The following is a 24868-nucleotide window of genomic DNA, read 5'->3' on the forward strand; positions in this document are numbered from 1 at the left end:
TCCTCCAAGTTGGCAGTAAATCACAGGTTGGTTAGTTTTGTGGATTCTTTTTATGACGCTTCCCTACCAGAGCTATCTGCAACCCATGGACATGGGTGGTATACTACAGGGATGGGGTGGGGAAAAGCCAGGGATTATTAGTTATCTGTTCAAAAAGACCACCAGGTTACTACTGGCCCTGGACACTCTTGGCTGCTACGATGTTGACATTCACCACCACACAAGGCCTTGGAAATAGGGCTTCCAGTCTGGCTGCTCCCCTTCCTAAGAGCCACTCTGTTATGGGCCTGCTGCTTCCCTGGGGGTGCTACCAGACCTCAGGACTGAATCCTTGCCCCCCACAACCTGCAGACCCTGCCCCACTTTCCACCCTTCCCAAGCACTCAACTTCTTTCCTCTCTCTCCTGATCTCTTCCAGAGAATCTCTAGTGTTCCTTGGGGACTTTAGGTTTTGAAAGCAAAGCCAACCAGTCTTAACAAGCTTCTTCCATTTTTCATCTGGAAAATGCCTTCCGAGAGACAAAACAAAACAGAAAAAGCACAGATAGGATAAGCCGTAGGAATGTGGGAAAGACACAAAGGAAATTCCAAAGAAATCATCCTTAATATTATTGGCTTATCCAGCTACATCCTGCCTCCTAATGAGATGTTTGGGGTCCTATTGTGAGAAGGAACATACAGAACCTATTGCTGTTCACCTTGAAGGATGATGGCCAGTCCATGGGTTCTGAGGTTTCCAAAGGAGAGTGCCCTCCCATTCTTCATGAGCATTTGTCAGTGGTACAAAGATTGAAAAAGAACTAGGGGGGCGCCTGGGTGGCTCAGTGGGTTAAGGCCTTGCTTTCAGCTCAGGTCATGATCCCAGGGTCCTGGGATCGAGCCCCGTGTCGGGGCTCTGCTCAGTGGGGAGACTGTTTCCTCCTCTCTCTGCCTGCCTCTCTGCCTGCTTGTGATCTCTGTCTGTCAAATAAATTTTTTTTAAAAATTTAAAAAAAAGAAGAATTAGGTAGGAAGTGGCACTGTGGAAGATGAGAGAGGAGGAAGCACCAGGAATCCATCTTTTCATCTGGACAACAAAAGTACTGGCTCAGATCGTGATCTCTGGGTCCTGGGATTGATCCCCAAATCATGTTTCCTGTTCAGTGGGGAGTCTGCTTCTCTCTCTCGCCCTCCCTCTGCCCCTCCCCACCACTTGTTCCCCCCACTCTCTCAAATAAATAAAATCTATAGAAAGTATAGAGTCTATTCAAAGTTTATGGCTTCCAGATGAAGTCTTGGTTGATCAATTGTTTTTCATTTTAGTCAATTTCAGTCACTAGCACAGCATTGGCCACCATCCAGAACACCCATCCTGGTAGGCAGCCATGCTCACATTTCTGGAACAGGCTACAGGAGCCAGGATGGGCAAAGAGGACCTGGTCCTTCAGACATCAAGGATCTGTGTTCCCTTGCTACGTCTGATCAAAAAGGTGCATACATAGAGGCAGGCTGCCATCAGCACAGACCCTACAGCCTGAAACAGCTCCCAAGAGATTTAAAGAGAGAGAACCTATTATTTTTCTCTTTTTTCTTTTTCCCCATTTTCCCCTTTTGGGAGCTATACATTTAAGAACTAGGACAATCAAAAGCAACCACATAAGGGTTCCCAGCTGGCTCAGTCAGTAGGGCGTGTGACTCTTGGTCATGGGTTGTGAGTTTGAGTCCCACGTTGGCTGTAGAGATTACTTTAAAAAAAAAATGTTTTAAATCTTATTTTAAGAAAACCCACCAAATATACAGAGAAATCTAGACATCACCACTCATGCCCAAGTAAATTTCAAGCTCAGAAAAGAACCAAAAAGACCTTAAAATTTCACCTTGGACTGATCTCTATCAGAAACACCCCATAACAGTTTTTGTTCTTTTTTTTTTTAAGACAGAAAATCTGACTTCTAGCGTTACCATATTAAGATTCAAATGTTAGATTTACAGAAAAAAAAAATCACAAAAGACACAAAGAAACAGGAAAGTTTGACCCATTCAAGGAATAATATAAATCAACAAAAGCCAGCCCTAAGCCCAGAGGATGAACTTACTAGATAAAGACTTTAAGGGGCATCTGGGTGGCACATTCAGTTGAGCAACCAGCTCTTGATTTTGGCTCAGGTCATGATCTCAGGGTGGTGGGATTGAGCCCCACATCAGGCTCCATGCTCAGCAGGAAGTCTGGTTGAGATTCTCTCTCCCTCCCCCTCTGCCTCTCCCCCCTATACTCTCTCTTTCTCTAAAATAAAAAATTTTTTAAATAAAAAATACATGGAATGCTAGAACTATATCATCAAAAATGTATTTAAAAGGCCTGGGGCAGGGGGCGCTTGGGTGGCTCAGTTGGTTGGGTGGCTGCCTTCGGCTCGGGTCCTGATCCTGGAGTCCCGGGATCGAATCCTGCTCCCTCTGACCTTCTCCCGTCTCATGCTCTCACTCTCTCTCATTCTGTCAAATAAATAAATAAAATCTTTAAAAGGCCTGGGGTATTTAACCAGTGTTATATTTTTATGCAACATAAGATATTATTTTTAAGTAATAACTCATGTTCTATTTTTTCTACACACACACACACACACCAATCTTCAGTTAACATCTTCATGCATGCACTAGAGTGATCGTACATCCTGGTTTGTCCAACTCACACCTGTTATCCTGGCGTAATTACTCAGTGTCCCCTTTTACTTCCAAAAGTGCCTCAGTTTTGTTTTTATGATCATCCTACCTAAGACCTTTTTTTTTTTTTTCAGGTCAAACAGCTAGAAATGAGTCATTAAACTAGACATGAATTACCATGTCATGGCAGGGAACGTGTTAAGATAAACAAGCAAATTATTTACCTTGGGTTCAGAAATCTTCGTCCAAGTATAGGAAACAGTTAGGGAGAAAACTTATTTAGTTAGTCTTGTCCTCCATACCACCCCTTCATCCCAAAGATTAGTAAAGACCTTCTGAGCTGGGGAAGGACTGTCTGAGAGGAAGCAACAGGAGAGTAGGAGCTTATCCAGGACTCTGGTCAGAGTATATGACCCACCATCCAAAATAGAAAGAATGAGCTCTCCCACTTAGCAGGAAGTCAAGGGTATAAGGAGATGCATTCATGGAGAGAATTTGAAAACAATCAATAAAACTTTCCAAGTCAATCTCTGTTTTATTATCACCATCCATCAGCCATTCAAAATAATATAAGTGATAAACTCTTCCCACCCATCCCAAAAATACTTTGTCAGTCCAAGTTCAAAATAATTGATGTGATGACTGCTAAATTTTAATAATATATCTGTAAGCTTTAAGTGAGTACAGTTTTGTTACTTATCAATATTGTATCCACATGGACATTGATTTGGGGGCACTGCCTGTTCCGCAGTTTATTCTAGGTATCTGTGGACCCAGCCACACTCACACTCAGACACACACACGCACTGTGGACTCACTCACTTCTCATTCAAGAAGAAGTCCTTGAGGATTCAGAATCACACCAGCTCACTCTGGGCACTAATGTGTGTGTCTTCAATCCTGTGGTGTGACATATTCCTGCCTTCCCTTAGTGGTTTCATACAAATGATGAAAGTGCAGTGATTGGAAAGAAAACAAACTTGAACTTGAATTACTTAAATTATGTCATTTTCCGTTGCCATCTGGAGTCTTATCAGTGTTTAAAATTTACACCAGTAAAACATAGTGCCAATCGTGAGACGCCACACTTTTGTTTGGCAGGTGAACGTTTGATTTCATGTAACGAAATATTGCATTGAACTTGAATAGCATTTTCCAGCTGGAATCTACATTTTTTGAAGCGCACACCTCTTTTAAAACTAAAGAACAAAACAGGAAAACAAAGCATTAGGTACAGTAGTGGTCGCTTCTATTGTACCTTTTGTTGAGGTCTCCATCCTGTTGTGTGTGGTTTTTGTTTTAATTTACTTACTGGACAATTATTTACATAAAATATCATATCAGGCTGTAACCAGAGGGTCAAATTCAAACGACAAGGCAGAATAAAAACTGTGGAGCAAAGGTATAAGGAGGTGCATTGCAGTAGTGGTACTTGTGTTAGTTGTTTTCTTTTATCTGATTGTTTTACTTGCTTGGTTATATATTCGAAATTCAATTTAAAAATTTTCCCTGTCTATTCCGGCTGTGAGTATTATTTGCTTATTTCATGATTATTACTGAAAACAATTTTGCCATATAGAGGATGGAGGGCTTAAAGTATGAGCTATTCCCGGTGACGATTATGCAAGGTGCTGCCCCTTCCCTGCCCCCGCAATAGGGTTACTGAGAATAGAAGAACTCGTGCCCAACTCCCAGAGGAAACTCCTGTCACTTGACAACACTCTAGAAGTTTCCCTGCCACAAAGGCAAGGAAGCAGCGGAGTATGGATGGCTGGCTGCACGCCAGGAAGTGGCGCCGCCGGCGGCGGCCGGGCGGCGAGAACAGCCGGAGCTAACTGATAGCTGGAGGGCGGTGCCCCCCGGTGGACAGCGGTGTGAACTGCACCCACGGGAAATGCTCCGCCAGGCGTTGGGGATGGTCGCACCGCGGGTGGAACAGTTCACCCACCGCAGATGCGAGCCATGCGGGAGAGGAAAGAGACCGCACTCGACCCTCTTCCGTGTCACCTCAGTATCATCCGTGGGCAAAAGAAAGAAAAGAAAATACCGGGAAATGGCTCGGTTTAAACCTGAAATGGCTGAGTAAGTCCGCCATCAGGCGGAGCTGGGACTTTAAACAGACGGAACGTTCTTTTTTTTCGAAGTTACGTGGCTTTAGAGGAAATCTGATCTGCAACTCTGACACCGGTGTTGAGTAAAATCCAAACATCCCCCAAACAGAGATGGTTTTCGTATTTGCAGACAGAACCGCATCGATAGCAAAGGGCAGGCAACAGGGCGGTCCCCCCACCCCCGCTCCCCAACTCCCCCATCCCCCTACACTCCCCCCACCCCCCGGCCGTGGACATCTCCTCCACTCGCGGAACTTCTCAGGGGGCCTTTTTAAATTGTCGACTCCCCAGAAACCATCAGGGCGCCCAGAAAATGTTAAGTATAGTAGAAACTGTTGTGGGTGGCCTACGCATGTGGTGTCCTGTCCATTCGCCACCTGCTTCAGGACCGAAGGATGAATTTCCCACGTTCCCACCTGCTGACAGTGTTGATGGCTCCCAGCTCCCAACTGAGACGCTCTCTGGGAGAGTCCCCCTCATCCTCGACAGCCTGCAGCCACCAGCGGATAAGTAGAGAGGCCCACTATTGAAGGACAGCCCGGAGGGTCCATTGAGTCTCCCGAGGTCGCCTGTAGGTTGGCTCAGGCTTTTGCCGGACTCTCTCTGCCTGGTCCTGCTGCCTCCTCCTCCCCCAGTGAACTTCCTACAGCAAATCTCTGTCTCAGACTCTGGGTCCCGCGTCTGTCCCATGAGTCTGGACGGAAGGATCACCTTTTGGGCATCAGAACATGTTCTTGGTCCAACGGGAAGAAAACAAGCCAAGACGTCCTGCAGTCCTTTGCTCTTTCTGTCTCTCCCAGTCCTTGACTTCCTAACCCACAAGAATCACATAGTTCTGCAGAACCGGCCCATTAGGTTATTTTCAAGCGGATGTCATGAAGCCCTCAATGCAGCGGTCCTCATCTACTCCAGGATTTGACAGTCACTTACACCAATAAATTCCTCACTTTGTTATTTTGTTGAATTTTCCAACCTTTGCAACTAAGAGGGCCCTAAGACAGGTCCGCCTGCAACTCTGGGAATATCTAGACAAGAAGAATTCAAGAAGTGTCTCCCAGAATAATTCCCCATATTTGGAGAATGACAGATCAGTCATGATACATACGTATCTTCCCACATTTTTCTTATGGATTTGCCAGGATCCTCATGCTTGCCATGTGGGTATAAGATCTTGAGTGACGGGGCGCCCGGGTGGCTCAGTGGGTTAAAGCCTCTGCCTTCGGCTCAGGTCATGATATCGAGCCCCGCATCGGGCTCTCTGCTCAGCGGGGAGCCTGCTTCCCCCCTCTCTCTGCCTGCCTCTCTGCCGACTTGTGATCTCTCTCTCTCTCTCTCTCTCAAATAAATAAAATATTTTTTTAAAAAGGATGATAGTCATTAAAAAAAAGAGAGAGAGAGAGATCTTGAGTGACAAGGGTGGGTAAGCCTTCCCGCCCCGCCCACCCCACCCCTTCCAAGCCCAACCTTACAGACTAATCTTCCAGTTGATGCTCTTTGCCATATCAGTCCTGAAATGTTGATTCGTATCAAAGAGACCCTGATGTCCTGTGACTCCTTCGTCCCTCCCCAGACTGAGTTTTTCTCCACCTCCCATAAAGATGATGGCACCGTGTTGCTTCGGCTCTGTGGATTGTGACTGTGTGTGGGCAAACACAGCTCAGTGCCGGAATCCTGCAGAACACGTCCATCCCAAAGGTGGCACAGATCAGCCTCAAAAGTTTATCCTCCCGACTACTCTCTACTCCTGCTCAGCCAGGAGCCAGAGACCTGCCGTTGGGTTTATGTGCGGCCTCTGCCTCTGCTTGGTGGGCCCCGCGGAGAATGCAGTCCTTGGTTCTGCCCACACTGTCCTGCATCTTTGAGCCTTAAGTACTCTCTTCCCCTAGTTATCTCTGGGTTCATTATCAAGCAGCTCTTAAAAAAAAAATAAAGTAAAGCCACTCGATGTCCTTACTTCACCAAGCAGAGTCATTACTGCTATGAACATGTACCCACGTAAAGCCCTGGATTAAGTGGGTTGAACGGGGGCAGCTGTTTGAGGGGCCACAGGGTCTGCAGAGAAGGTAAGAAACATATGGTCAAGGGAGGTCCTAAAGCATTTAAAATAGAACGGTGTGCACGCTCCGTGAATGTAACTATTACTACTGTCGTCTGTCCCTAGTGTGGAATTCTTACCAATGGTTGGCAGAGCACATCTGAGAGGCTTCCCATCCAACAGATGCTGCCCTCCACCTCCTGTCCTCTGCTGCCTACAGAGAGCTCTCCCCGCCTCACCCAGAGCTGCCCCATTTCCATTCCTGGTAAACACCAGCAGCTTGATGACATCATGCCTGGAGAGACGGTTCTGGGCTGTGACATGGGAGCCACAGTGTACTTTTCTGACTCACGACTCCTTACTGCCACCCTAACCCCTCCCTGCTCTGAGGTTCTGGGAAAGGTGAAGGAAACCGTCTTTCATCGAGGCGAGAGAACAAGGGTGTGTGGCCTCCCCTGATTTCCTGGAAAGCGTTTCTTTTGAAGCAGAAGCAGAAGTACCCAAAAGTATTCATTCACAAAGCATCCCCCACGTGGCCACAGACTCAGATATGCTTTACCCTGGGGTTGAACTTTAAGCATATCTGTCTGAAAGCAAATATAAAAATCTTTTACATTAAACCTAGCAAGCTGAACAATTTGAGTCACCAAAAGATTAAAAAATACCCACCATAAAAAAGCAAAAACAAAAACAAAAACAAAAAACAAAAAACAAACCCGAAACCAAAACCACTTCTTCTGCGCCGGGGAGAAGCCATGGGGCCCAGTTGTCTTCTCATTACAGGCTCTGCCTAACTGACGGATGGCTTCACTTGCGCTGGGAAAAGACAGTTCGAGAGAACAGAACCTTAAGTGGCTCACAGAGCCTTCCCCAAGTTTGTATGACCATTTACTGTTCTGCTAAAGCTAAAAGAAGCTTCAGTAGGAGCAGCGTGGGAGTCAAAATGGTCTATGACCATTAGAAGGCAGTGCGTTCAGTTCCCACAGCCCTTATGTTGGGCCAGACCACGTTTGGCTCAAGTATCCAAGACCCGCAGATTCGGAAGCCAGCCTTCCCTCTAAAATCTTGCTTTTGTGGATTGGGAAACGCAATCCTGTTGGTGGGAACGCGAGCTGATCCAGCCACTGTGGAAAACAGGATGGAGGTTCCTCAAAAAAATTTAAAACTAAGCCATAAAAAAGAATGAAAGCTTACTATTTGTAATGACAGGGATGGAGCTAGGGAGTATTATAGTAAGTGAAATAAGTCCCTCAGAGAAAGACAAGTACCATAAGATTTCACCCCTATGTGGAACTTAAGATACAAAACAAACGAGCTAAGGGGGGGTGGGGAGCCAAGAAAGAGACTCTTAACTGTAAAGAACTAATGTTTACCAGAGGGGAGGTGGGTGGGGGGTGGACGAAATAAGAGATGGGGAGGCCTGGGGCTCGATCCCAGGACACCAGGATCATGACGTGAGCCAAAGGCATACGCTTAACCAACTGAGCTGCCCAGGCAACCCGAGTCTGACTCTTGATTTTGCATCAGGTCATGATCTCAAGGTTGTGAGATGGAACCCTGCCCTCAGCCTGGAGCCTGCTTAAAATTCTCTCTCTCCCTCCGCCCCTCCCCCAACACTTGCTCTCTCTCTCTTTCTCTCTCTCTCTCAAAAAAAAAAAAAAAAAAAAAAAAAAGGGAGCGGGACACATGCAACCTAATGTGTATTGCAGCATTATTTTCAAAAGTCATATTACGGAAGCAGCCCAAGTGTCCACCCATGGATGAACGGATAAAGAAGATGTGACAGATTCATAGAGAAGGGGACACTCCTTATCCACGGAAGAGAACGAAATCCTGCCTTTGTCCCAACATGGATGGATCTAGAGGGTATAAGCCTAAGTGAAATAAGTCAGACAGGGAAAGACAAAATACCACATGATTTCACGCGTAAGTGGAATGTAAAAAACAAAACGAAGGAGGAAAAAAACGGAAACAAAAGCCAGACTCTTAAATACAGAGAACAAAGTGGTGGTTGTCAGAGGGCAGGTGGGGGGGGATGGGTGAAACAGGAGAGGGGGATTAAGAGCACACGTTTCACGAGGAGCACTGGGTCAACTGCAGAATTGCTGAAACATTATATTGTATACCTGAAATAACTATAATGCTGCATATTAATTATACATGCACTAAAAATTTTTTAATTAAAAATACATACATTTCCATAAAAAATAATAATAAAATCTTACTTTTTTGACCAAGTTCCCCTCCTGTGTGACTGCAGGAGACCCACTTCCCTCCCAAGGTTTTCCCAAGGATGTTGACCTGGAACAACCCCCCGCCCCGCGTGTGCTTGATTCTGACGGACTGCCTCCATCAGTCCCTGGGCCTCTTGTCTCTGCAGCAGTCACTGTCTTGGGTACCACAGCCTTGCACCCCGGCTCCTTCATCCCTCTTCTCAAGACAAGGCTCGAGAAGAACAAAAGGTGATTGTGAGCATTAGAAGACACTGGGAGCAGATTATCTCTGCTCCCCTCTGCTCATGTCTCCCCTTGGCCTCTGGCCTGATGCCCGAGAGGAGGGCTTCATTCTTTGACTCAGCTGGTATCCTTGACTGACATGTGTTCCACTCTCTCTCTCCCACTTGCAGCCAGTGATAACAAATCCTTTGACCCTCATAATAATCTTCACAGAGCTCATTTAGTGTTTCCTGATGTCGCCCTTTCAATCAGTAAGCCAAGCACCCAGATTGAGAACAGCCCCTGCTGGGTCATGTGTCATGACTACTGGGCCCCCTACTGTGAAGGGACGCAGCACAGTCAAGTTCTTTGACTTTCCCTTTGACGTGCCCAGTGGACCAACACCACCACTGAGCCCACTTCCTTATCCCCGCAAAGGGAAAAGCAATCAAAACACTAAAAAAAAAAAAAAAAAGAAAGAAAGAAAGAAAGAAAAAAGGCAGACAAACAAGAGATCTATGTGTAACATCTCGAAAACATTGGCATTCACATGGCTTTCCCGGAACAGCAGGTATGTGCCTTACAGCTCCAAGACGGGGAAGGCTCACCCGAGTGGTTCCACCCAAAGCAGAGAATGCAGTTATGACCCTAGAAGGCAGGAGCTGCCCCAGGTTTGTAAACAGCACTTTAAGAAACCCTCCTCCCTCCCACCCCACACCTACAAAGTGTAGGGCATGCGTTCCAGAGCTCGCAGCCTTACGCGCACCTGCGAGGCAGGAGGAAACGCTGTCCAGCAGGTGTTCTCCACCCCACGCCCCACACTATGTCTTGTGTCCTTCCAACCGATGCAACTTCTTGCTGCTGTCCCTAAGCGCTGCCGGTGGGTTCAGGCCAACGTGGGGAGAACCAGGATGTGGCACGTGCTAGACGCTCAAAAAGGTTTGTTGCATGAATGAATGAACATAAACCCTGATACACAACTGAGGCCCTCGGCCCCACTGGGTGCAAACTGAAAGAAACCCCAGAAGTGTCCTTCTGTCTCAGACCTAAGCAAGAGATAGATGAGCCCTTAGTTCACAAGTTACTAACCACTCTCTGGCATGGAGGAATTGTCTGTCTGTTTACCAAACAAATCTGTTTTTTTGGATGAGTGATAACTACGGTCTGGGAGGTCAGAGTCAGAATCAAGAAGTTCACTAATATACGACAGAGTTAATTCAAAACTAAAAGGAATATACTTTACAGGAGATGAATTCCTGGTGGTTGGGTTCTACTTCAAAGGAAGCCTCAATCTAGACCATAACGAAAAAGGAGCTGAAGGGAGTAGTATTGGGAGCTCAGGGGATTCTAGGGGGTGGGGAAGAGATGGTTGGAGGGACTCAGGGTAATAATGACTTTATCCTCCTCATAATTCACAGAAATGAGGGCATATGCTCCAGCAACCAACCCCTGGAACCCCCACGCAAAGCAGAGAGAGAGGTCATTGGAAAAGGCAGATGCAATACAGAGACACACATCCAGACAACAGGAGGATGCAGTCAAGTTCGGATTGCTAGGAAAAGAGTGGGAGGGGGAAGAAATGGAAGAGTTTCGCTGAGAGTCTACTTCGTCCAAATAGGAGAAAGGCTCACGGGCCATCCTAACAGATCTCATGTGAAATGCTCATGTGGCTTCTGTCCACATCACTCATGGATCCTAGCCATTCTGAGAGGCCCTGTCTAGCCTTCCTGGATCCCTTCGTCTCTCAGTGAGCACCAACAGGCCCTGGTCTTCATTCTAGATCTGCTTTCATGCCAACAGCAGTCAACACACACACAAAAATCACTCCTTCCTCTCCCTCGTGCTCACAGAAGTCCGCGGAGGAAATTATTTTAAGTATTTCTCTGAAATCAGTGAAAATAACTATTTCCAACTTTCCAGTAATTCTAAGGTAGAAAAGCAAAGTAAATGTTGATCATACTTTAAAGCACGGGGTGTTCAGCAATAGAGAATAAGGCTGGTGTATGATTTTGGATTAAGCACAGGGGACCCTGCATAGCAAGCCGCTGAGCTTCCTTCAAGCCCTCCTGCCCCCGCACAGCGCTGCGGGTCAGGAAGAGCTGGACGCGTGTGAGGGCAACAAGCTAGAGACATTCTAGTTCAAGAACAAGAACTTCTGAAAAAGAGCTCTCTGTTCCTGGGAATGTTCGAGCAGAGGTTTCCAGGATGGCATAGGTGGTATTCATACATCACAGACCAGAGTCAGCCTGAGAAACCAGCAAGACCCTTCCCACCGGGAGGGAGATGACACAAGCCTAGGAAATGCCTAGCACGATGCCTGGTGCCTAACAGAAGCATAATAATAAATATTACATAATAATAAATATTAGTTTCTTCTCACCCCGAGAGTCCACGGATCTAGGATCACATATATTGGATGTATTTCTGGAGGGGTCTTTGGATACATTCTAGATTCTTCCAGAAGTTCACAATTTACTCGAGTGGGGCTATGGAAAAAGAAGGCAAGGGGAGGCAAGGAGGCACGTCGTGCCTGCTGATGAGAGCAGCTCCTCCTCTGCTTGCAGTTCCGAGCTCCTTCAGGCCGTTATGGGCTTGGGCCTAATGCTCTCCACGACGGCTGAGATGACCGCTCCCGCAGCCTTCGCGCCTTCCATGAGTGCGTGCTCCACCTGCAAAGCAGACCAGTCCACAGGACACTCAGGGGTGATCCCAGGCTTGTGCCCTGCCCCATCACTCCCCTTCAGCACCCGGCCTGCCTGGAGGAGGAAGTAACCTGTGCTAGCCTCTATTTCCAAAGATCCTAGCATGGCAAGGGACCTAGAGAAGTCGGGATGGCCCAGAATGGGACATCCGAGGCAGTCGCACTCCCTGTCCCTCCAGGGCATCATCCATGGCTCCTGGCCTCCTTGGTCCCTCAGAGCCATTCACCCAGGGTCTGCCTCTGGAGTAGGGGCAGCGAGGCAAAGGATCTCAGCGTGCCTGAGCCACTGAGACCTTCATCTACATACAGGGAATCTGAGAGCCAGGGAGGGGAACTCACTTGAACAAAGTCATGGTAGGAATCAGTGTCTGAGCGTGGCCCACACTCCAGAGAAGGCTCCCTGGCTTCCATTTGGTTCCTAGGGTCTTGTCATATACAAATGTCGTGGGATGGGAGATCCCTGACACCGGAACCCCCAAGCCCCCCTACACTGGAGCGAGGCCTCTGAGAATGGAGTGCGGGCCGGGAGAGGACAGAAACAAAGGAGGAAGGTGCGCAAAGTGGAGGGGACGGGGGGGGGGGTGGGGGGGGAGTGTGTGTGACCTGCTCACGCTGACTCAGCAACCACAGAGAGACCAGCATTGGGATTTGAGCCCAGTACCCTGAGGGGACACAAGAGCCACAGAAAAAAAGCAGAAAAAAAAAAAAAAAAAAAGGTGTTCCTTCTTTAATTCTTCATGTCTCAATCTATCAAAAAGGGGATAATAAATGCACCTTCCACTCCGCTCATGGGGTTTAGTAAGGATCAAATAGGAAAGAGGGCCGCTCAGATTGTCACAGATCTTTTGAGCTATTTTTCAAAGCCCTTGAACACATGGACTGTGCCTCATTGGGATTATCCCCACCCTGTGTGGTGGGGGGTCACATACCCAAACACAGCACGGGCCAGGCCAGTAAGACAGGCGAAGCTCGCAGGTGGCACGTCGACCCCCACACGCCCCATCTAAAGAGACAGCCACTACTCGGCCAGCAGAACACGGGCCTCAGGGCCTGATCCATCAGTTGTTCTAGAATGGCTGTGAATCCAGATCTTTTTATATAAAATTTCTATATTTGGGGGGCACCTGGATGGCTCAGGGGGTTAAGCCGCTGCCTTTGGCTCAGGTCATGATCTCAGGGTCCTGGGATCGAGTCCCGCATCGGGCTCTCTGCTCAGCAGGGAGCCTGCTTCCCTCTCTCTCTCTCTGCCTCCCTCTCCGTCTACTTGTGATTTCTCTCTGTCAAATAAATAAATAAAATCTTTAAAAAAAAAAATTGTTAAAGCCTGTGCCTTTGGCTCAGGTCATGATCCCAGGGTCCTGGGATCAAGCCCCGTATCAGGCTCTCTGCTCAGCAGGGACCAGTTCCCCTCTCTCTGCCTGCCTCTCTGTCTACTTGTGATCTCTGTCAAATAAACAAATAAAATCTTTCTTAAAAATTTCTATATTTTTAAGTGTTGGTAAGACCTACAAATTAAAAAAACAAAACCCAACAACAACACTACCCAACCAAGCAAAACATGTCTGTGGGCCAGATGTAGCCCCAAACCTCACTTTACCCCCGTTTTGTGAAAGAACAAACAGGAAGAAGAGTCTGACCAAGGGTCCCAGCTCTACAGCCCAGAGCCTCTGCGCTCCTCCACGGGCTGACAGAGGGGAAACCACCTCCTGAACGGTGAAGTCCTGTGGACGGAGAAGGCCCCCGGCTCAGCAAAGAGCATGAAACCACTGACCCCCCGCTCGGATCACCGAGGAGATGACAAGCCCCAAGGAGGCTCAGCCAGAAGCCACTGTCCCAGCCAAAGTCGCCGCACCTGCTGGCTCCGAGGCACGCCGTATCTGAGGTCATTGACAAAGTGCTCGCAGTTCCCTTCGATCAGGCTGTACTGCACGATCTTGTTGATCATCTTTCTCGTGCGCTGGAGGATCTGGTCCACGGGCAGGGGCAGGTACGTCCCGTCCAGCTTGTTGTTGACCTTCCAGGAGCAGCCGTGCAGCACGTCCTCCAGGCGGCTGTACTTCACCACCGCGCGGTTGCTGAAGACGGAAGTGATGCTGCCCACCTCGAATTCCTCACCTGGGGACCAAGAGGAACAGAAGCTGGAAAACTGCGAGGGACTGTGGGGTTGGGGGCGGGGAGGCGGGTAGTGCACTGGCTCATCTAAGATGTGCGTCAAGCGGCTTCCCTCCAAGGCCTCGGCTTTAGCATGGCCGAGGACAGCAAGTGGATGACATGAACTGCGCCCCCGCCTTCGCCACCCCAGTGAGACACCTGTCACCTGGAGATCAGCCCATCAGCATTTTTTTTTTTTAATGACAGATGATGTTGAGCATCTTTTCCTGTAGCGGGGCACAGGAGAGGGCTTCGCCCTGCAGGGGGAGGCGGGACCTGAGGAGGAGGACTGAGCCTTGGGGGTGAGGGCCGTGAGCATGGTGTGGCCACAGGCCTTTGGTCCCAGGACCCTTCTGCAGTTTCATCCTGAGTGGACAGTACTAACACAGGATGCAAAATTCAGAAGGCATCAGAGCATACGCAGGGGTGTCCCCTAGCCTCCCCTTCTCCCAGCGCCTCCTAGTCCCTTCGCCCAAGGGGACCACTGTGACTAAGTGTGTCTCCTGTTCTATCTTCTTCCATCACCACATCCTCCCATCAAATCTCCACTAAATTTTAATTAGTCACCAGTTGAATCTCAGCCTTGTACTAGGCGACCTTGAGGAATGAAAGGAAAGCTGTGTGTCGGGGAACAGTCAGAAAGAGCAGGGCGACGAGCCAGGAAGCTGGAAGCAGCATCTAGGGGCCATCGGAACGTGCAGGCATCTGCACCCCTCCTGGGGAAGCCTCAGAAATAGGAGGAAGGACACCGAGGCTCAACGAACACAGGGCCACCAGGTGCACTGCATCTCCCTTGGGGCTGGACGCTCGGGGGCGTTGGGTGGACAGAGATCAAGCTCCGCACCCAGTCCACTGAGGGCCAGGAATGCGCTGAGTGTTTTTTTGGCGAATGAAGGGCAGCTGCTGAGGAACCCAATAACTAAATGCACTTGTTCTTACTCTGCTAACTTCACTGTGAATATCAATATGTCAATAGAGTATCCACCCTTACTCGGGGCAGCCAGATGCACCACGCAGTCGTCTTCCACGTAGATGGCCCAGTGCTCATAGCCAATTCGAAAAATCTCAATCAGGTCTCCGGGTCTGGGCCTTGGTTTGCCCTGTGAGGGGAGAAATAAGATAAAATAAAGAAGCTACACCTGCCCAAGGAACTCCGGAGACCCTGTCTGGGGGGGATTAGCTAGAGTCGGCCTGAAGACACAGGGTTTTATTGCTTTATAGAAATCCAGGCTGCCAGAAGCTCTCTTCCCATGGACGGTGGGTAGTGGGGGATGGGGGGCTGCTCCCCTCCTGCTGTCACTCGGGTTATTAAAGCCACAGGCTAACTGTGCCAGAGGCCGATGTATTGCCACTGGGCTCCAAATGTGCCCTCCAGATAAGCTCTGTGATATGTGCTGGAGCTCTTTTAAGCTTTTCTCCTTAAAAATGAGCACTTCATTAAGCATTGCAAAAGGGAAGGGTTCTCCTGCAGGTTCTACAGGTTCTAGCTTGCAGCAGGGCGGGGGAGAGGGATGGTCAGTGATGGGTGTGAGGACCTCCGGCGGAGCTCTACCTGAGCCAGAAGCCTCCGACAGTCATTTTCTCAGCCCTTCCACAGAGAAATCAGTGCCCAAACACCTCCAGCACCTGCTGGTGTCTTGACTCCCTCTGCACGGATCCCACATGGACTGATCCAGAGGGTCCCCCCAAGTCTGCATGCTCAAACCACCTGCTGAGAGCCCGCCACCACCACCGCCCCCTGTCCAAACCAAACTTCTCTGATCTCCTCTCTAATGAGGAGGTTAGGAAACCCCTTCCAAGTCTGTCCTTCCCTGAGAATTCTCCCTCAGGCCTGGGAGGCCATGTTGAGTTTCTTCATTTCTTATAGTTACTCTTATATAGTTTAACAATTTTTTAACCTTTCCCCTGTTTAATCTACTGGGTAGTTTCTATCTCTTGATTGGACCCAAAGTGCTGATACTCTATCCCTTCAAAGAGGCCTAGGGAAGAGACAGTGTGTGTGTGTGTGTGTGTGTGTGTGTGTGTGTGTGTGTGTTTGTGCCACACATGCCTGTATGTGGGCACAATGCAATAGTGTGTACTTAAAAATTTATTAAGAGGGTAAATCTCATGTAAAGTGCGCTGTCTTAGCACAATTAAAAAAAAAAAAGAAAAGAAAACCTAGAGCTTTGCAATTGCAAACCCAAACTAAAAAAAAGAAAAAGGAAAAAGAAAAAGAACTCTCTTATCCCCTCCTTCTGTACTATGCATCCCTCCCAAACTGTCCCTAAGTTTGTCGGAGGGGTCCTGGGAAGAAGTTCTGCTCACTGGTTACTCCCTGAGAAAGCACGCTGGGCAGTCAGAGCCCACAGAGACCTGGGGAGCCCTGGAGTGGATCATCTAGCTTCACATTGTGAAGCTAGATGGCCCCACCTACCCATCAGCTTCACAATGGCTTTGTCACTTATTCAACCATTTGCCCACTTTAGTCTAATTTCCTCAAGGTTGTATCTCACCTCCCAGGTGCCAGCTCTATTTTCCTGGTGGAGGACAGCCCTTTGCCTGGCAAAAATTCACAGAAGTAAAAGGGGGTACCTGTTTCTTTTCTGAACTACAATGTACAAAATTTACAAATTTACAAAACCATCACCACCATCCATTGGACTTCATCAAAATTTAAAAACTTTGTTCTTCGAGAGCTCTTGTTAAGAGAATGAAGACACAAGCCACAGACACTGAGAGGATCCTGCAAAGCATGTATCTGATGAAAGGCATGGACACAGAATTTCTGAAGAAACCAAGGGGGGAAACGGGCAAAAGGATTTGGAAGCTTCACCAAGGAAGATGGATATGGAAGATGTTCAACATCGTCAGTCCTTAGAGAAATGCAAATTAAAACCACAATGAGACCCTTACAGACCTGTGACGATACCAACAATTAAAGAGACAACCAAATGCCGATGGGGAGGCACTGGAACTTCCACACTCTGCTGGCGGGAATGTAAAACAACACCACCGGTTTGGAAAATAGGAGGTTAGAAATGCAACTACATATGGGGGAGCCTGGGTTGGCTCAATTAAGCATCTGCCTCTGGCTCAGGGTCCTGAGACTGAGCCCCGGGAGGGCTCTGTGCTCCAAGAGGGAGACTGCTTGAGATTCTCTCTCTCCCTATGCCCCTCCACCCCTTCTCTCTCAAATAAATAAATAAAATTAAAAAAAAAATACTTCTACCGTATGATCTAGCCATTTCATTCCTAGGTATTCACCCAAGAGAAAAGACAAGATCTGTCTGTACAACATCTGACGTGCACACAAATGTTCGTGGCAGTTTTATTTCTAATAGCCAAAAACCGGTAACAGCCCAAATGCCAATCAAGTGATGAATGGACAAACAATGGTGTATTCATACAATGCATTCCTACTCGGTAATAAAAAGGAATGAACTATTAATCACACACAACAATATGGATATAACTTTAATTACAAGAAATTATGTGAAAGGAGATGGACAAAAAGAGCCTAGACAATATGATTCCATTGAGGAATTCTCTAAAAAATGCAAATTAATGTATAGTGACAAGAAGCCAGTCAGGGGCTGCCTGGGGAGGAGGGAGGGGGGAGAAGAGGCGGGATTTACAAAAGAAAACGTTTCGGGAGTTATGGAGATATTCATTATCTTGACTGTGGTGATGGTTTCATGGGTGTACACACACCATACCAAACATATCCAACAGTATATTCTAAAAATGTATACCTTATGTAGTTATAGCTCAGTAAAGCTTAATAGAGTTCAACAAAGCTGTTTTCAAAAAAAATTTTAAGGCACAACCAATATCCCAAATCAATATGCACTTCAACCTGCCACACAATCTAAATAAAGCAAAGAGTCTGTAGAGAAGTCACGGGCATATTAAAGATACACTCAAAGAACTCCTGGGATTCCCACCTCAGCGGCTTGCTTTGCCAATTTCCCGGCGCTCTCAGGCTTCGGGGCTGAATTCAACTCTGCTCTTTTCTCCTGGGGTGTGGTCTCCAAGTTAACTACGGGCTTCTCCCTAGATGAATTTTGTGATCACAGAGTTAACGAATAACAACATTTCACCATTACTGGAAATTCTGTATTACTTCAGACTTGTGATTTTCAGATCTCTTTCAATTTCGAGACCCTAGGAAAGAAACAGTTTCCCCAAAGCGTGTTTCTGTGATCACGCTCTTAGCTGCCTTACAAAATAATTGCCGTTTCCTGCATTTCGAATGATCATTAAACTGCTAATGATAGCACTGAGTAGATTTCAGGATTTTTTTTTTTTTTTTTTACTGCTGATCATCTTTCTTACATTATCAAAATGACACCTGTACATAGGTTTAAAGAAATGGTAACGGTCCATAATGGCTTCTAATGAAATACAACAGGGCTCTATTCCCTCCCTTCCTTCTGCCCATCCTACTGGGAGAGGCAAACCCCTTGAGCTGTTTCTTCCAACAACTAGGTCCATAAATCTGAGAAATCTTATTATGCCTCAATACTGTAACTGCATATATCTTGAAATAAATCAGTATATTTTGTTTCTTGAACCAAAACGTTATTTTGAGAGGACTGAAACCAACGGCAGGAATAAGCTTTGGGATAATATAGTGAAATATAGTGGGGTCAAAAAGGCCTAGGTTTGGGGGGCCTGGCTGGCTCAGTCAGGAGAGTGTTCTAGTGTGTGTCTCTTGATCTCGGGTTTGTGAGTTCAAGCCCTATACTGGATGTGGAGATTACTTAAAAAAAAAAAAATCTTAAAAAAAAAAATACGGGGTTTGAATCCTGGCTCTGATCCTTGCTATCCAACTTTGAGCTAGTAAATGAATGTGTCTGAACATCAATTTGATTATCTATAAAACAGAGATGAGAGTATTTGCATCTCAGAGTTGTCCAGAGGGTCTAGAGGGTTAAAAGAGAGAGGGTCGCCTGGGTGGCTCAGTGGGTTAAAGCCTTTGCCTTCAGCTTGGGTCATGATCCCAGGGTCCTGGGATTAAGCCCCGCATGGGGCTCTCTTCTCGGGAAGCCTGCTTCCCCCCTCCCTCTCTGGATGCCTCTCTGCCTACTTGGGATCTTTGTCAAATAAATAAATAAAATCTTCTAAAAAAAAAGAGAGAGAGAGCATAATATATACACATCTGGTACATTATCAACCAAAAAATGGCATTTTATTTGCCGTTCCCCCATACTTTACTGCTTCTCCAAAGTATAGTGTGCGGGGATGGAGTATAGCTCTTTGGGGAACAGTCAGACCCTCACAATTTTAAAAAGAAGCAAACCATGCTTTATTATTATTATTATTAGGATTAACATATAATGTATTATTTGCCCCAGGGCTACAGGTCTGTGAATCACCAGGCTTAACACAATTCACAGCACTCACCATAGCACTCTCCTCCCCAACATCCACAACTCAGCCACCCTAATCCTCCGGGCTCCAACCCCACCCCTCAGCAAACCTCATTCTGTTTCCTGAGATTAAGAATCTCTTATCCTTTGTCTCCCTGCCCAGTCCCATCTGGTTTCATTTTTTCCCTCCCTAATTCTCACAACCCCCACCCCCGGCTCTCAAATTCCTCATATCAAAGAGATCAAATGATAATCATCTTTCTCTGATTGACTTATTTCGCTTAGCATAATACTCCCTAGTTCCATCCAGGTCCTTGCAAATTGAAGCAAACCTTGTTTTTAATGAAAGTGAACTGAGGCAATTTGCAAGATCACATAATTCATTAGTGAGACCACGTGGCCACGCGGTAAACCAGTTCTCAGGGTTCTGGAGGCCTTGCGGCTAGAAACTGCTGCCCAGCAGGTCCCACCAGCGGGTCCCAGGCCTGGTGGTCATCTATTACCCAGTGCACAGCAGCCCTCCCCTCGCTGGTTAGGGGGCAAGTAGGCTGGTTCCTATGGAAACCAGCTCGGGATTTGCTTTATAGGATTGTTACCAAAGTCGGTTCTCCAAAGTCTTCCCCACCGGAAGACCTAGTCCTTCCACACGGAGACTCTTACCCCTCCTGGCTGCTTCTGCTCAGCTCTGAGGTTCCCTGCTGTGGCTCCTTGGGCGAGAGCTGGACCAACGCTTGAGATGATTCTTCTGATAGGGGGTGGGGGGTGGGGAGGAGGAGGATGCTATTTAAACCACAACTGCCTGGACATCTGGGTGGCTCAGTCCTTAAGTGCCTTCAGACCCAGTCATGATCCCGGGGTCCTGGGATGAAGCCCCACATTAGGCTCCCAGCTCAACAGGGAGCCTGCTTCTCCCCCTCCCTCTGGCACTCCCCCTGCTTGTGCTTTCACGCTCTCCCTCTCTCTCTCTCTAATAAATAAATAAAATCCTTAAAAAAATAAATGAAAAACAAACCACAACTGCCACCTACAAGGAACAAAATCTATGGAAGGATTGTTGGAGCGAGCATCTTGACATCTCTGTGAAGGTGGGCTCAGAGCTCCAGTCGAGAACCGTGCCTGGCCCGGTCAGCCCTCAGATTTGGGGTGAGGAAGTGAGTGGATTGTGAGACTGGGTGCTGGAGAGGTCTCAGTTCCTCTGGAAAGAAGAGACTTTGGAACTCCCAGGGATAAGCTCGGGGAGGGGACGAAGTGAGATCCCAGACATCCGGGGGCTAAACCTGACAGCAGAAGCTTCAGCGGCCCTTGAGTCCTAGAGCCATCGTCAGCTGTCCTGGAGCTGCCAACTCTGCTTCCAGCTCTACCCCGAACAGAGTCAGAGGGGGGACACCCGAGGGAGGCGCTGGACGCCTGGCTCGCTTTGGTTGAATTACCAACGAAAGATCACTCCAAGTATGCGCTCATTCCGGTTAACCGGCATTTCGCACCGCCAGCACCTAGCTAGGAGAAGGAGCCTTGAAGGCATCTCTGGTGCCTTTTCTGGGGTCCGATGGAGGAGCCGGGTTCCTGCGGCCCGACGGAGGAGAGCACAGCGGACCCGCCGGGGGCTGGTGGCCGGTCCCCAAGCAGCGTACCTGCGGCTCCCGGGACGGGGCCGGGGCGGGGCCGGGGTAAGCGAGAGAGGCGACGCCTTCTCTCCCCGCGGGCGGCGGGGCCCAGGCCCATCCCGCTTCTGCGGCTCCGCACCGGCTGGGACCCCGTCGGCTCTGCGCGGGGCTGGCGGAGCCGGCGGGGTGGGGGGCGCTGGCGCGGCGCGGTGAGGACCTGCGGGGGGCAAGGGGGCAGGGGGGCGCCTGGCCGCGAAGCCGGGGCGCGCAGCAAACGGCGGGGGCGCGCGGGCGCCGTGCGCACGGCTGGGGGAACAGACAGGGCGCTCGTGGCGGGGGGCGCGCTTAGAGGCCCAGGAAAGGCGAGGAAAGTCGCGGCGGAGGTCACAGGGGGTGCGGTGGGTTAGGTGGAAGGCCGCGCAAACAGTGGGCACGAAGGCCGGAGGTGCCATCGGACGCGGCTGCAGAAGCGGATGGAGGAGCGACAAACGCACTGATGCCACCTTGGGCAGGCCTGGGGCGGCACGCTCGGGAATGGAGATCTTGAGGGAGTCACGGTTTTTTTTATTTGAATTATTTATATAACTTAAATTATATATTTTGTAACTAATTATATATCCTACGTAATATATACAAAAGAACACAGGGAGGGGCCCTGGGTGCCTCAGTCGGTTAGGCGTCGGACTCCCGATAATGGCTCAGGTCTTTATATCAGGGTGGTGAGTTCTAGACCAAGGATGGCTCCATGCTGGGCGCTGAGCTTACTTAAAAAAAGAAAGAAAGAAAGAAAGGAAGGAAGGAAGAAAGAAAGAAAGAAAGAACACGTGGAATACATGTAATTGTGAAATGTAATAAAATTATTCTCCAGGGACGCACCAGTCTACTTAAGAACGGGAATATACCTAGCACAGATGCTCCCACGGGTGCGCTAGTCCCTTATCCTATCTCCCTGCCTCCCTCTGCCTCAGGAGAGATAACCTCTCCCGACTCTTCTATTACGCCCTTGCTCTTTTTTCCTAAGGATTTTATTTATCTGGAAGAGAGCGAGCACGAGCCGAGGCAGAGGCAAAGGGAAAGGAAACAGCAGACTCCAGGCTGAGTGGGGAGCCCTTCCCGGCGCTCGATCCTGGGATCATGACCTGAATTGAAGGCAACGCTTAACCGGCTGAGCCACCCAGGCGCTCTTGTGCCCTTGCCTTTTTTAAAAGTAGCTTTGTAAAACCCCTTCTTTGTACTTCTCATCCATCCTTTCCTTCTGTATATTGGAAGCTTTATAGAAACGGTATGCTGTATGTTCCGCAACTTGCTTCTTTCGAAGCTGTTTCCATAATACCTACATCTTACTGTATAAATCTGTAAGTCATTTTCCCTGCTGGAAAACAGTCCATTCTGTGAATGTACCACAATTTATCCATCTGGTGCCAAAGCCACATGGTTACTTCTGAATTTGGAATTAGAAATTATTGAAAAGAACCCAAATTGTGCCCTGACGATGCTTGCAGGAGATTCTACAGAATTCAGTACCTGGGAAGGTATGCAAAGATTCAACTTTACGACAAAACATTAAAACATTTCTCCAAGTGATGGCGCCAATTCAATGTCTACCAGTAGCAAGTAAGAATTCCTGTGGACTGGGCTGCCTGGGTGGCTCAGGTGGGTTAAAGCCTCTGCCTTCCTTAGGATCTCAGGGTCCTGGGATTGAGCCCCACATGGGGCTCTCTGCTTGGCAGAGAGCCTGCTCCCCCTCCCCACCCCCTCTCTGCCTACTTGTGATCTCTGTCAAAGAAATAAATTTAAAAAATAAAAAAAATTTTAAAAAAAGAATTCCTGTGGATTTACATCTTCACCAACGCTTAGTACTGTCATATTTGCTTTTTCCAGGCAAATGGATATAAAATAGTATTTTACTAAGAAGTCTTACTGGAAGTTTTTATTTGCTTTTCACTGATCACTAAGATTGAAACATATATGTGTGTGTGTGTGTGTCTATATATATATATATATATATATATATATACACATACATATATGTATATATATAGACACATATATATGTAGATATAGAGAGAGAGATATATAATCAGCCAATTAAATTTCCTCTTGTAAAAAGTGACTTTTCATGTCTTTTGCCCAATTTTCTCTGGAGTCGTCAGTTTTATTTGTTTACACTTATTTTCTTCCAGGTAATGGCTTGTCTTCACTTTCTTTATGAGTCTCCAGTTAAAGAGAACTTTTTAACTTTAATGCGGTAGAGTTTATCAGTCCTCTCTTTTGTGGTTAGCACTCTGCATCTTGCCATGAAGTTCTTTCTTGCTCTGAAGTCAGAAAGATATTCTTCTACATTTTCTTGTAAAAGTTTTAAATGTTGTCGTTTTCATTTAATCTATGTGGACTTGATTTTTTTTCCCCATATGAATAATCCCCGTACTATTTAGCTCAACCTGGCTTATTTGTAGCTTCTTCTTCCCCCAGGAATGAGCAAGACGACCTGTGTTAGGTGTCAGACTTTAGAAAACAAGCAAGAATATCGTTGGCTCTATTCTACTCCACTGGTAAATGTGTCTGTCCTCGTGCTCCTATCAGGTGATCTTAATTATTAAATCTTTATAATAAGTCTCAATATATGGAATTCTGGAGACTCCCCCCCCCCACCTTTATTCTTTCACAGGAGTTTCTTAACTATTCTTGGGCTTTTGCCCTTACATAAAGATAGGTTGCTAAATTGCTCAAAATACTCTGTTGAGGGGCGCCTGGTGACTCAGTGGGTTAAGCCTCTGCCTTTGGCTCAGGTCATGGTCTCAGGGTCCTGGGTTCGAGCCCCACATCCGGCTCTCTCCTCAGCGGGGAGCCTGCTCCCCCCCCCCCAACCTGCCCGCCTCTCTGCCTACTTGTGATCTCTCTCTCTATCAAATAAACAAATAAAAATCTTTAAAAAAAATACTCTGTTGGCATCTTGATTGAAATTACCTTGAATCTGTATGTCAATTTGGCAATTTCGAATCTTTACAAAACAGAGTCTTCCAATCAATTACATAGTATCCCTGTTTGTGAGGTCTTCTTTAACATCTTCCAATGAAGTATTTTTTTATAATTTTTAAAAATTTTTTATAAACATATAATGTATTATTAGACCCAGGGGTATCTGTGAATCGCCAGATTTACACACTTCACAGCACTCACCATAGCATCTACCCTCCCCAGTGTCCATAACCCCACCACCCTCTCCCAACCCCCCCCACCCCCGGGTCACCCTCAGTTTATTTTGTGACATTAAGAGTCTCTTATGGTTTGTCTCCCTCCCAATCCCATCTTGTTTCATTTATTCTTTTCCTACCCCCCAAACCCCTCATGTTGCTTCTCGACTTCTTCATATCAGGGAGATCATATGATAGTTGTCTTTCCAGTGAAGTATTTTTTTGTAAAGACTTCATTTATCCATTTGAGAGAGAGAGAAAGAGAAAGCATGAGAGGGGAGAAGTTCAGAGGGAGAAGCAGACTCTCTGTGGAGCTGGGAGCCCGACGTGGGACTCGTTCCCGGGACTCCTGGGTCATGACCTGAGCTGAAGGCAGTTGCCCAACCAACTGAGCCACCCAGGCGTCCCCAATGAAGTTTTATATTATTCTTCATAAAGATCCGATCTTCAGTATATTGTGTTTTTCCCTCTTCTCGTTGGGAAGTTTACCCAGTATCTTTTCATTTATTGCACTTGAAATTTTAACATGCATGCTCAAAGTCCAAAATTAATATCTTAAACACCCCTCTGCAACAATGCAAGGATGTCAGAACATTCACCTCTGTCTTCCTCTCCCATGTTATTTTAGTTTTGCCCTTTTTTT

The 24868-nt window shown here is 47.5% G+C and overlaps 1 protein-coding gene across 2 annotated transcripts; it reads right to left on the minus strand.

The window, feature by feature from the left end:
• Nucleotides 1-10896: 10896 nt before the first annotated feature.
• On the minus strand, nucleotides 10897-21247 carry PLAAT5 (phospholipase A and acyltransferase 5). Of its 2 annotated transcripts, none has more exons than XM_059159019.1 (6): nucleotides 21059-21247; nucleotides 20088-20172; nucleotides 18000-18108; nucleotides 15065-15173; nucleotides 13775-14037; nucleotides 10897-11890 (listed from the first exon to the last, which is right to left on the minus strand). In XM_059159019.1, exons 1-6 carry the CDS (start codon nucleotides 21147-21149, stop codon nucleotides 11798-11800), a joined length of 750 nt encoding a protein of 249 aa, XP_059015002.1. In that variant the 5' UTR covers nucleotides 21150-21247; the 3' UTR covers nucleotides 10897-11797. The 2 variants fall into 2 exon arrangements, with proteins under 2 accessions (XP_059015002.1, XP_059015001.1); XM_059159018.1 differs by having other exon boundaries at nucleotides 15059-15173.
• Between the last annotated feature and the right edge of the window lie 3621 nt (nucleotides 21248-24868).

Source organism: Mustela lutreola, chromosome 1 (assembly GCF_030435805.1).
Source record: "Mustela lutreola isolate mMusLut2 chromosome 1, mMusLut2.pri, whole genome shotgun sequence".
Lineage (NCBI taxonomy): Eukaryota > Metazoa > Chordata > Mammalia > Carnivora > Mustelidae > Mustela > Mustela lutreola.